This window comes from Etheostoma spectabile, chromosome 9 (genome assembly GCF_008692095.1).
Source record: "Etheostoma spectabile isolate EspeVRDwgs_2016 chromosome 9, UIUC_Espe_1.0, whole genome shotgun sequence".
Lineage (NCBI taxonomy): Eukaryota > Metazoa > Chordata > Actinopteri > Perciformes > Percidae > Etheostoma > Etheostoma spectabile.
The window spans coordinates 7782835-7795608 of NC_045741.1; the positions used below are offsets into that span (position 1 = coordinate 7782835).

The window sequence follows — 12774 nt, forward strand, 5'->3', positions numbered from 1 at the left end:
TATTTATACACACATATTTAAGCTCTTATTCTTTTTCTTTCTTCGTTGACTGTCTTTTTTAATCCAGTTGCTTGTTCTATGTGTCATGCGTTTGACTATTTAAAGTTGTACAGTATGTTCCTATTTATTTCTGTAGCCTCTTGGCCAGGTCATGTTTGTAAATGAGAATTGGTTCTCAAACAGTTTACCTGGATAAATAAAGGTTAAATAAACATGTAGACTACACATACAAGCCACAATGGGGTTAGGGGAGCAAACCCTACCATACACGCCAGAAAAAGTCTGCAGCATTGTTTTAGCCTGTGAGGTTCTGCACATCACACAGGAAACCAGGGTGCCATAAACTTAGTGACGGAGCCGCTGCACCGATGCCCAGAGCAGCGTCCCGCACAACCCCCCCTGGGGGCTATACCAATTATATAACACAGTATTATTCCTCGCTTTTAAAAGGTATAGTGTCATGTTTGGCATTGCTATTCAATACAGGAAACATGACAATGTACAACATTTGTATTTATTCGGTAACACTTTACAAAAAAAAGGATAGTTACTCACTCTTTCTATTCCACATTCTTCCTACAGCCAAATACCAGTTTTCAGGCTGCAAAATAGTACACACGTTACTGCAAATTAAACTGAGATGTCAGGGTTTCAATCTCCACCTCTAAAAAGTACCGCTTCTTAGCAGGATTACGTCTCATTATGTCGTAAATAGTAGGGCCGAGGCCTCAAAACCGAGAATACATTGGGGCGTGATATTTAAATTACGATTGTTTCCAGCCGCTGTATTTATCAGTGTACAACCACTTATGCTCTAATTGGTGTGATACGAATGGTTCATGAATCCCACGTGAAGCCTGTTGTAAGAAGGTTGATACTTGACATTAGGTTGATAAATGAGGACCATTGTCCTCGTTATTGGTCCGAACTTTAATACTGTTCGTGACAAAACCAGCATGAAGAAAGGTGTGTTTGCCTATTAGACTTTTGTCTTCAAATTGTATCTCTGGGTGGGGATACCACTGGTTGATGCTGTGATTTTGGCAAGGTGTCTACAATCACAAATTGTTGTAAACTTATAAATTCTGCGGTGACCCCTGTGCGTAATGCTGCATGATGGCCCTGCAGGAGGATTAGGCCAATGGCAGAATCAGTAGAGATAGAGACTTCAGAGACCACGACAATGACTATGCTGATTTAAAGTCCCTAAAGCTGCCCTCTTGGATCTATGTACTGTTGGGTCCAGTAGAGAGCGCAACGTGCCAGAACCGGGTCTTCCTGGTCTAAATACAGGTCCTTGCCACTCTGTGGGCAACCGGCTGTTTCCAGAGGGAAATGGTTGAGAGCTAAGTGTTTTATATACTGTAAATATGAAATATAATTGTCAACTTTGTCCCCAAGGCTTGGATATAATATATAATTCTGTTAAATCTTATCATATATGTATGGTATATTGAAGCTGTCCCCGAGTACTGTAATGACGTTTTGGAAGGTATTATTAATATAGGTAGTCTATACATCAGGTTTCCCTACACTGTGCGAGAACAGGCCGATATTATAATTCAATTTGCAGCCATTCCTGAGCGTCTGACAAGTTTTTTGCTTTTTCCCCGCCAGTCTTCATGATTCGGCGTTACGAAAGAACTACCAGGGTCATTAACATTCTGATGAGCGTTCACGAGGTGCTTTGCATTGAACTTTTATTGTTAAAAGTGGGCGTGTTCAGGGAGGAATAAGAGGCTGATTCACGTGCGCACACTTGTGGATAATCTGTGATTTATAAAGGGAACACTGATTACAGATGTTTTTGGCTTTTTGAGCGTACATACACTTTTAGTAAGGATCCTTTTTCCTTGTTTCATAGATGAGACCCCGGGTCTTTCAGGATACTGACACGTGACTGCAAAGGATCACTGCTGTCTAGCTCTGGCAGAAAGTAATTCTAATGAAGTCTTTGGATTTTTCAGAGTAAATGGGAATTTTTTTCTGGAAAGGCACGTTTGTCTCAAAGGGTTTTACAATTTGTACAGAACGCACAAGTTTAAAACACGTTTTAACCTTGGACCGTTTTACTTGGATATGGGAAAACTGGGAAAACCGCTCAGAAAGAGGAACTAAACAGCAACAGGTGCTGCGTGTACATAGCAGGCAGAAGTTGCATTGATAGAAGAGAGAGAGACACACAACGTTGAAAATATCTTGTACAATTTTGACATTTGATCAGTTATTGTTTAATCATCAGAGATGGGTAATATCTGCTGGATCCAGCGTCTGAATTGTGAAGTTGTGTTGCTTTTGTGTGTTTTGTTTTATTGTAAATTTATGATCATTGGATTTTGGACTGTTGGTCAGACAAAACAAGACATCTGAAGATATCGACTGTGGCTCCCATTCATTCTGGTAGGCTTTTTCACTAGTTTTCACCACAAAAGATTTTCTCATTGAGATGCTAAAAGCGTCTGGAGAGCTGAGTGAAACTGCAGTCTGGAAATAATTGTAGGTTTATTACTATGAGTGACAGCTTAAAAATTTCACAGCCATTTCATCCATTGTTAATATCAAAATATGAGTTGGTGCAGTACTGTTCTGTAAGTGTAAATGTAAGTTAAACAGATTCAATAAATGTGTAACTTAAAACCTCAACACAACAAAGTTACAACATGACCCTAACTGAATTTGAAAGTTAACTTCTGTCTTTCCACCCTATTTTCCTATATTTTATGTTTATGTGACTGATGGGAACAACAGTCTTTGACATTGGTCCAATATTAAGCAGACATTGTTTATTTTTCCAAGAAAAATTTCCTTTGGGATTATAAAAATCTATTTTATTTTAAGATTGCTCCAGTCAGCAGCAGCAAAACAAGCTAAAATGTAAATTAATGGGGCAATTTTGCCGCTTGTATTTAAGTTCACAAACGTGCTTGTTTTGCCACTGACAGGCTCAGATTAATATTCCAAGTGTCTGACAACATTTTTGAAAGGATCTCTAAGGAGGTCGATCTTTCTGTTAAAGAGTAAGATCCTTTTTTTAAACATAAAAACCATCTACGGAATTGCGTTCTCTAAACCAACCAGACTCCATGTAAACAAACAATCATTTTAGCAATAAAAATCGTAAAATTCACTTCATTCAAAGTCGACAAAAACAACATAAAACTGTGAAAAGCCGTTTTGGGTTGTTTTTCCCCTTTTCCAATCATCATGTTTTGGTTGACATAAACACAGTTTACCGATTTACATGTGAAAATATGTTGGCTCTATACACACAAGAAGTATTGTTTTTAAATGTTTTTTGGTGGGTTTAGCACAAGCAACCTCAGAGCTGTTTCGGGTTAAACAGAAAGGTCTCAAATAAGGTCAATCTCTGTACTGTTGTCAGAAACAAGCACTTACGTAGAGGTAAAAACCAGCTGGACACTTGCCCTACTAACTTACATTGTAGCTTGTTTCACCGGTGCCGACTGCAGCGATCTCACTAATACTGGACCAATGTCAATAATTGTTGTTCCCATTAGTCACTTAGAGACAAAAACATAGGACAATAGGGTCCAGGTTGAAAAAAAAATCTTGTACTTACCCTTTTAAAGAACAGAACAGCAGTTGCAGTAACCAGTTCATTTTAGAATTCATTTCCACCCTCCTGTTGTCCTCGGGGTCAAACTGACCCATTTACAAAAGTATTATATGTCAGAAACATGACTAAAAAATGTTGACAAAAGTGACAAATGTTGGAAAAAGCTTCAAAAACGCAGGAAAAATTCAACAAAAACATTTTATTTTTAACACAAAAAAAAGTGACCAGACAAAATCGGAAAAATTGCCAAAGGTGACAAAAGAAATTGGTAAATGTGAGAAAAAAACTTGTTAAAAAAAATACAAAAACATAATAAAAGTGACAAAAAAATTGGAAAAAAATCTACAAAAAAGTTACAAAAAAAAGTGTTGAAAAAAATTAAGATGTTGAAAATTTCGATCCAGAAAAACAAAAAGTTGGAGGTCAATAGGAAGACAACGCAAGGGTTAAAATGCTGGTCCTTATTTCAGAGCCTTGCACGGACAAGCTCCTTCTAATCTATCTGACCTGATCCGGCCTCACAGTCCGTCCCTGAGTCTGAGATCATCGTGTCAGATGCAGCGGTCCGGTCCTCATTTTAAAAGCAGAGGCGATAAATCATTTCAAGCAGTGGCACCAAGGCTGTGGAATGCACTGCCCCTCTCTCTACGTTGTTCAAATTCTGTTCTTCTTTTCTTTTAAAAAGCAGTTATTCAAACATGTTTTTAGTTATAGAAGGGTTTTTATGGCTGTTATGGACCTATGTTTTTCTTTTGTATTCCTATGTCTTCTACGTAATATATTTCACTTTATTGCAAAGCACTTTGTGATTTCTATCTGTAAAAAGTGCTATTAAAATGATCTTTACTTACTTACTTACTTACTGACTAGTGATCAAATCTCTAGTGAGCAACAGTGCATTAACAGCTGCATATGTTTGTTAAAGTCTGCGATATTCAGCTTAAAGGCATGATTTGAAAGCCAGTTTGACCTGTGAACAGTAAGCCAGCATCCCCTGTGCTGCTATCGATGGTGGCATTGTCATTTTGCAGCGTAAGTGCCGAGCTGTAGAGACCTAGAGACTTTAGCAGGTTTATGTGACTTAATTTCACGTAGCTATCTGTATTTAAATTGCACTTCACAAAGTGCAAGTTAACAGGAGCTTTGCAGGAAGAAGAAAAGGGATAAAAGCGAGGAAAAACATTTAAAGCCTGCAGAATTACTGTAAGTGTGAAACCCACAACAAAAGTTATCAAATCAAGGGCATAAACTGAGAAATATTAAGAGTAGGTTTCAAGGGTGTGCACACACTTACATACTTCTCTTAGACTTTGGAGGAGGCTTTTCAGAGTCAGAGAGCAACAATAGTAAAACATAATCACTTTTGGTATTCAGCTTAAACATAGAAAGAAAGGTAAAACACAAAAAGCTCTGAGAGAACAGAAATCCACACACTAAGTGTGTGCAGAGGCACTTAATTACATGCCAACATATGGCCATCCTGTGCCACAATCAGATATACTTTACAAAAATTCAACTCAATTTCTTTTTCTTTTTTTTTTACATTCTTCCAATACTAGACGAGTTTGTTACCGAGCTTCAGAGTGGGTGTGGAAGCTTGTTAGAGTTGTCAGGCAGACTCGGCAACGTGAAGATGTGACTCACAGCTCAGGCAGGTCAAGGTGAGACGATTCTCCATCACGGTACAAAGACACCGAGAGAAGTCTTACTGTGTGCTGGTGTGGGGACGCCGCTGAGCCGAGGAGCGGACGGTTCATGTGGAGTTTGTGCTCAGACGGCTGGAACCTGAAGATAGATGCTGTTGGACAGGACGGTTTATGGTGAGACAGATGTTAAGAGCGCAGTGTCTCACAGACAGAAAACGATCTGACAGCTGTACACACCACAGGCTGTCTGCCATCTCTGATGTGACAAGCACACCTGTGGTCTCATGCTTTTGTGTGTGCGTGGGTGTATGTGGGTGTGTGTGTGGGTGTGTATTTCTGACTGTACTTGTATGAAGGTATGAGGTGGTATATTTCTGAGTAAGAAGGTGCTTGGACTTGTCACATTGAGGCATGAAGTCCATTACAGTGAGCGGCACATTGAGCTGTAACCTGCCAACCCTTGGTGCCCCCACTGAGCCCCTCGTGTGCAGGGAACAGGAACTAAAAGACACCTCGTCCCCACTGCACTTCTATTTCTTGTGTCTCTTTTTAATTAGATTAGATTATACTTTATTTATCCCACGACGGGGAAATTCTGTCGTTACAGTAGCAGCACGCAGCACAGCAAAAAACAAAAACAAAACAAAACACCAAACAAGTAAGCACGAAAGAAATACAAGGCAGAAATACAGGCAAGAATAAAGCAAGAAATAGACAATGAAAATTGTAGACTGAGTAAGTAAAATGCCGTCAAACAAAAGGAATTTTAAAGTGCGGTTGCCATGATAAGAGAAACATATTGCGGTGTAAGTGACGTTAAAAATTAGTTGAATGTGTATTAGAGCAAAGAAGCAAGAGTCGGTAGCATAATTTAAATTATATTAACCTGAGACCATAAATATTGAAAAGTAGTACTTGTAATAAATAATATAAATACCCATATTAAAGATAAACAGAAAGTGTGTGATTAGATGGAAAAAAACAGGAACAGAAACTACAACACTATCAGTGTCAGGCGTTGTAGAGTCTGACAGAGACCGGGATGAAGGACCTGCGGTACCTCTCCTTCTTACACATGGGTGTATCAGTCTGTGCTGCTGAAGAGCTGCATCAGGGACCCCACAGTGTCATGTAGGGGGGGGGGGAGGTGTTGTCCATGATGGATGTCAACTTGGCTAACATCCTGGCTTGGCTTAATGCCGTTTTCTGGACTAAAACTCAGATTAACAAGGCATAGTGGAATGAAATTAGATATTTTTCTAAGGGTATGAAGAGGTGAAAATATGAAAAAGTAAAATAAAAATAGCTTCATTTAATCATACTGCACTGTGAGCGTTTTTTTTATTTCATTTCAAATAAGGTTGTCTTTTGAAATAGTGGTGTATTGATTTTCTCAGGATACAAGTTTGACATTACCTCGATGAAGAGTGCAGCTCCAGCATTCAAATGACTTTTATTGTGTGGTACTTTTAAACCAACTCTGGACCAATATTAATTTGAAGACATACATGTACAGAACATAATACCTTATTGCTGAATGAGGCCCATATGGAATTACCCAACTACAGCATGCTGTATCATAACAGAAAGGTTAAACAGAAAGGTCTCAAATAAGGTCAATCTCTGTAATGTTGTCAGAAACGAGCACTTACGTAGAGGTAAAAACCAGCTGGACACTTACCCTATTAACTTACATTGTAGCTTGTTTCACCGGTACCAGCTAATACTGGACCAATGTCAATGATTGTTGTTCCCATTAGTCACTTAGAGAGACAAAAACATAGGACAATAGGGTCCAGGTTGAAAAAAAATCTTGTACTTACCCTTTTAAAGACCAGAACAGCAGTTGCAGTAACCAGTTCATTTTAGAATTCATTTCCACCCTCCTGTTGTCCTCGGGGTCAAACTGACCCATTTACAAAAGTATTATATGTCAGAAATATGACTAAAGAATGTTGACAAAAGTGACAAATGCTGGAAAAAGCTTCAAAAACGCAGGAAAAATTCAACAAAAACATTTTATTTTTAACACAAAAAAAGTGACCAGACAAAATCGGAAAAATTGCCAAAGGTGACAAAAGAAATTGGTAAATGTGAGAAAAAAACTTGTTAAAAAAAACTACAAAAACATAATTAAAGTGACTCCGTCCAGAGCAACGGGATCTGTTGGTCCATTTCTTTAACTGTCTATGGTCAGGTCGGCCAAATTGAAGGCCGCCGGCCCCTCCGACAGACGACGGCACGGAACACACCGAACAGACTTGGGTCACCGACATTGCCAGACTGTCCGACGGCCGATTATCGGGTTAGTGTGTCAGGACCTTAAGAGAGTGAGAGTATGGATCTATTGATCAGCCCTACACCACCAGTGTGCTAGACTCACATCTCCTCCTCATTAGAAAAAGCAACAACAGCGAAAGGGTTGGTAGGAATCAGGCCAGTCATCAAAATGAGACCAACAGAGTAGAGAATGCAACCTGTGGGATACTTGAGATAAGGAGAACAGATTGTCTTTCTAAGTTGGCCCTTGTTTCTACTTCAGTCAAGAACTGTTCTGGGTTTACTTGTCTTCTCCATAAAGCAGTTGTGTGTCTACAGGGGCATATAGCACAAAATGAGGGGCCCTTTAGAAAGGCGTTTTCTATGGGCCCCTCCCTGCATCTACAGCTCTTCATTCTAGCATCTTTTTGGGTCCTCCTCACATGATGGCCCTGGGTACTCTCTTCCCCCCCCCCCCCCCCCCCCCCCAGTCCGACGCCCCTGAATGTCTATGAGAGGCTAGTCGATATCTACGACAATCCACTTCCGGGATTGCCCCGGTGCCACCGGAAATTCCACCAGATGTTCCTCTCTTCGGCCGGATGTCCGCCACCTTCCGCTTTCTTCGTGTTGTAATTTTAATCTCCGGTGGATTTCTGAGGACTGTGGTTCCCTGGTCCTCAGATCTCTGCAGGGTAAATCCAGACAGCTAGCTAGACTACCTGTCCAATCTGAAGAGCACGTTCTTCTCCCATCCCATCTGTGTGGACCCTCCCCCACAGCGCTGTGGAGGAAGGTCTGACAAATTTAATGTATTTTTCTGCACTGTTTGTGCTATTGGTTGGACAAAACAAAGCATTGTGTGAAGGTGATATTTTGGGCTCTGGGTAATTGTCATTTCATTTTTCACTATTTTCAGAACATTTAGAAATCAATTGATTAATGGAGAAAAAAAAATCAACAGATTAAGCCATAGTGAAAAAAATAATTATTGCCATTTTATACAAGGTCGTTAAAAAAATGAGTTCCACCTCAACCATCTACAACAGTGACATCCTGCTTTTACATTAAAACATGAGTAATAGTAACGCATGATATCATATATAATAGTATAACCACCCCAGGGGTAATGTCTTTGAATTGACTACTTTACCTTTAATACTTCATAAGCACATTTTGCTGATTTTACTTATACTTATATAACCTTTTCAATGCAGCACTAATCCCAGTATGGTGTGATATCAGTAGGTTACTTTTAGTTTAGTAAAGGATCTGAATATTTCTCCACCACTGCTTGTAACTAAGAGGAAGACTGGAGGTTTGATACTTTATTGAAAGAGAGGGCTCACTAGACTGGATCTTGTTCACCTTTCCTCTTGTGATACACAACCTTGTACTTTGAATTCTAAAGCCTTCGTGACTCACCATCGTCTGCAGCTAGGAACATGCAGCGTACTGTATGCTTTTGATCTGAGCGTTATGTAAAATACATGATCAACACACGCACACCTTGTACATGAGTAAAATCACAGATTACATCTCATGTATAGCCTCAAACACACACACACACACACACGCACACACACACACACACATACGCACACACACGTATGTGTCCAAGGCTTTGTATGCTTGCATCTCAGTGTTGTAACATGGAGGAGATAACTGATTACCACCAGTCTGCACCCTGTGGCTCAGTCTGTCACTGCTCTGAGACAGAGACATAATAATGTCTTCTTCAGTATACCCAGTGAGTGAGCTCCACCTGCTGGCAGAGGTCTGTAGCTACAGCCTGTGACACTTCGTTGGCCTCCACAGAACATAACCAACAATAGCATTTCAACTTTAGCACGGAACATGAGATGCAGTACAAAGAAACGCTTAATTCTGTCCCTTAGTATGGATAGCACAAAAGAAATCAAGAAAAATGTTGATTAAAAAAATGCATGAATTAGTGTTTATTTAGAGAAACAAACCAATTTCATCCAGTATTTTTCACCCTTGTATTTCTGTAGTCTACTACTACTTCTCCATAGGTGTCTTTCCAATAAAGTTCAGGATTGATAATAGATAGATAGATAGATAGATAGATAGATAGATAGATAGATAGATAGATAGATAGATAGATAGACACTTTATTCATCCCAAAGGAAATTTTATTTTAACATCCTATTGATTAGGCTACTTTTAATACTCGCTGTGGGCTTATAACCTTATCTGAGTGCAAATGAATTCAAAATAATGTAGTCAATTCCTTTTTTAAATCTTATTTGTGTCATAATTTTAATAATTTGATTTTTTCTTAAAGAGTTCCTAGAGTCTAGCTGGTAAAATGGTGGTAATTTAAAATAACCATTAATAGAAAAGTAAATATATAATATATGATATATAGTAAAAGTAGAAATATATATATTATATGTATACATTTATATATATTATTTCTATGTACTTTTTATGACAGATTTGTTGTCTTATTTCTGTATATATGCATAAAATATAATGTTAATCTAAAAAAGGAGAGGTTAAAAGGACAGTTGAGGATTTTAAACCAACTTTAATTCTTCTTATTAAAAAATATTAAATAAAATAAAAGATGAATGGGACCTGTCAGAGGGTTTTATTGCTGTACATGAACATTTAGTTTTCCAGCTTTTGTGTTACTCGTGTAATTTGTAGTTTTTAACCTGAGGTGTATAAATTATTATGAACCTCGATTTTTTTTCTTTTTTAAATCCCTTCTGATCTAAATCTCCCGGCGCATAAACCTAATTGGCTACCAGCGCGATGCTGCTCTCAACAGCGAGCCGTGATTGGCTAAATCTGGAGGGTAACCTGCGTCAAAGTGCAGCTGGGCTAAAATCGGAAGTGAAGTAAGCCTTCAAAACAAAGTAAAGAAGACCAAGAAATATATCGATTTACACGAATAAAACACACATGACTTCACGAAGAAAGATCCAGAGTAGATTGTGGACTTTGTCAAAATAAGATTATTCACGTATTATTATATTGTATATTTCCTTTTTAAGAATATGGAGTGCCACATCTTTTAATCATTTAATATGTTGTACTTGTTTTTATTTTGTAAGATTTGGGCGGAAGTAGTAGCCTAGTACTAGTAGTAGTTTTAATAGTGGGTGACTTGTCATAAGCACAGACAGTAAAGGTTATAAGTGGGTAGAGCTCCAAACCAGTTCAAATCCCCCTCCACCAGAGCGGAGCGCAGCAAAGGGTCCAGCCCATGGTCCAGCCCTGCGGTCCAGCTCAAACATGGCGGGCCGTGGAGGCGACGTGATGTGTTCACGGTCCGGGTTCGGCTCTGCCACCGTCTCCCCATCTTTAGCCGTGTCCGAGGATCAGAAACCGGGAAAGAGAAGGAGAGCTTTCTGCCTGAGCAGGAAGAAGTCTCGCGGCGAGCAGCAGCAGCACGAGCCCGCCGCAAACAACAACAACAACGTGCCGTTCATGATCCACTGCCAGCTGGGGAAAGAGATCAAACACATCTGCCGCAACTGCCGGGCAGTGGAGCCGCTGGACGGTGAGAAAACACGGTCCAGTTTCTACTACCACATAGACAGGCACGGAGGGAAAACGAGGTGTTTTACCTCTTCTGTTTTTTAAATTATTATTATTGTTGTTGTTATTATAATTATCTGCCGGTAGCCGCTCCCTGCCTGCCGGGGGAAATCTGCTCTCCAGCAGCACTCATATCAGCCCTAGAGGCTTACCCGTCCTTCAATTAACTCCATGTTCCGTACTACTTCGCAGAGACCTGCAAAGAACTACGAGGTATTTTAAAAGCCCGTTGAATCAGTTATGTGTAGTAGCTTGTTTGTTAAGATAGTTTCTGTGCATTTTAGAATAATTGGTTATTCATTTGAACAAAGTAATTTCGGTCCTTCGGTCCACTTCTGAGGCATTAACCTATCCTCCCCAACAATTTATTGATGCATTCTGATCTGATTTGTAGATGTATAGATAGCTCCTGTCTTATTACAACCCTTGCACACATTACTACCATCTGCTTTCTCATCTTACACATCACACTCCACTGTTATGGTGCCATTTCAGGAAATTTACTCACTAACATCGTTGTGAAACGCAATGAGTATGGAAACTAAATGCACGTCCTGCAGTACTCCATTGCCTCAAATACTAAGTTACTTATATACTAAAAATACTTACTACATTGAGACCATTCAACAAAGCACACTGGGTAATAAGAAATTCAAAACGTGAACTTGTTGCTATGGACTCGTCACTTGGCTTCGTCAGTCATTGTATATTTTAGCCTTGAGGTAAAGCTGAATCTCCATTTCTCAGACGAGCGTCATTGGGAGCTTAATGGTACCACTCCTTCCTTCTCAAATGACTTGAAAAGGCTGTCGTTTGCGCAACTTCACAAATAATCGCCGGGACCTAAAGGATATTTGAGTCAGGTGTGGCTGCAGCCTGGAGACCTCCCCTCTCATGCCCTCCCTGCTGCTAGTTCTTTTATGGGAAGACTCATGAATATTCATTAGGGAAGTCAACTCTAAAAGGCTAGTACTCGTTGCCTGCTCTGATTGGGTTGGTGAGGTTTAGGTAAGAGGAGTGGGATTGGTTATGGGTAGGGACAGAAGGCCAGGGTGTGCCAATCAGGGATGTCTCTTCCCCTACCATCCCAAAAAAACCAAAAACATAGACGGTTAAAGAAATGGACCAACAGATCCTGTTGCTCTGGACGGAGACCAGTGAAGGATATTAGAAGCTCTTTTCCAGTGATAGCTGATTGTTACTGCGCAGCCTCCAGCTGAGCTTGATAAGATGAAAAGAAAATATTTAGTCAACCTAATCTTGACATGATTACCAACATTGCTTTTAATTAGTTTGCTGTCAATCGACTAATCAATGCATGGACTCCTTGCTGCCTGTAATCTGTGTCCAATCAATCAACTAGTGGAGTTGATTTGAAAATCTGCAGATCAATACAGTCATGAAGAAGATTGCTAAAAATGTTCTGTTGAGTCAGAGACCCAGAGTAGGCCTGCACAATTAATCGTTATAAAATCGCAATCTCGATTCACGCTGTTCACGATTTAATTAAAAACGAGCAATTTTACGAGCAGACTGTCTTATTTAATCAAGACCTTAATTGGCGCTGCAACTAATGGTTATTTTTATTGGGGATTATTTGTAATTTAGTCCATAAAATCAGTACTGTAAAAATTGCCTGTTCCCTGAGCCAAAAGTTACACCTGCAAATATCTGTTTAAAGACAGCCTAAAACCCAAAGACTTTCAAATAACTGATAAT

General features: G+C 39.5%; 1 protein-coding gene across 3 annotated transcripts in view; it reads left to right on the top strand.

The window, feature by feature from the left end:
* phactr1 (phosphatase and actin regulator 1) overlaps positions 1-12774 on the top strand; it is a 40006-nt gene that overhangs the window by 9400 nt on the left and 17832 nt on the right. Inside the window, exon 1 of one of the 3 annotated variants that reach the window (XM_032526949.1) lies at positions 10684-11017. The exons of 1 other annotated variant lie outside the window; for it this stretch is intronic. In XM_032526949.1, the coding sequence (XP_032382840.1) occupies positions 10750-11017 (268 nt within the window). In that variant the 5' untranslated portion in view covers positions 10684-10749. Of the gene's footprint in view, positions 1-10683; positions 11018-12774 lie in introns of those variants that run through there. One more of the 3 variants, XM_032526948.1, reaches the window with a different exon arrangement.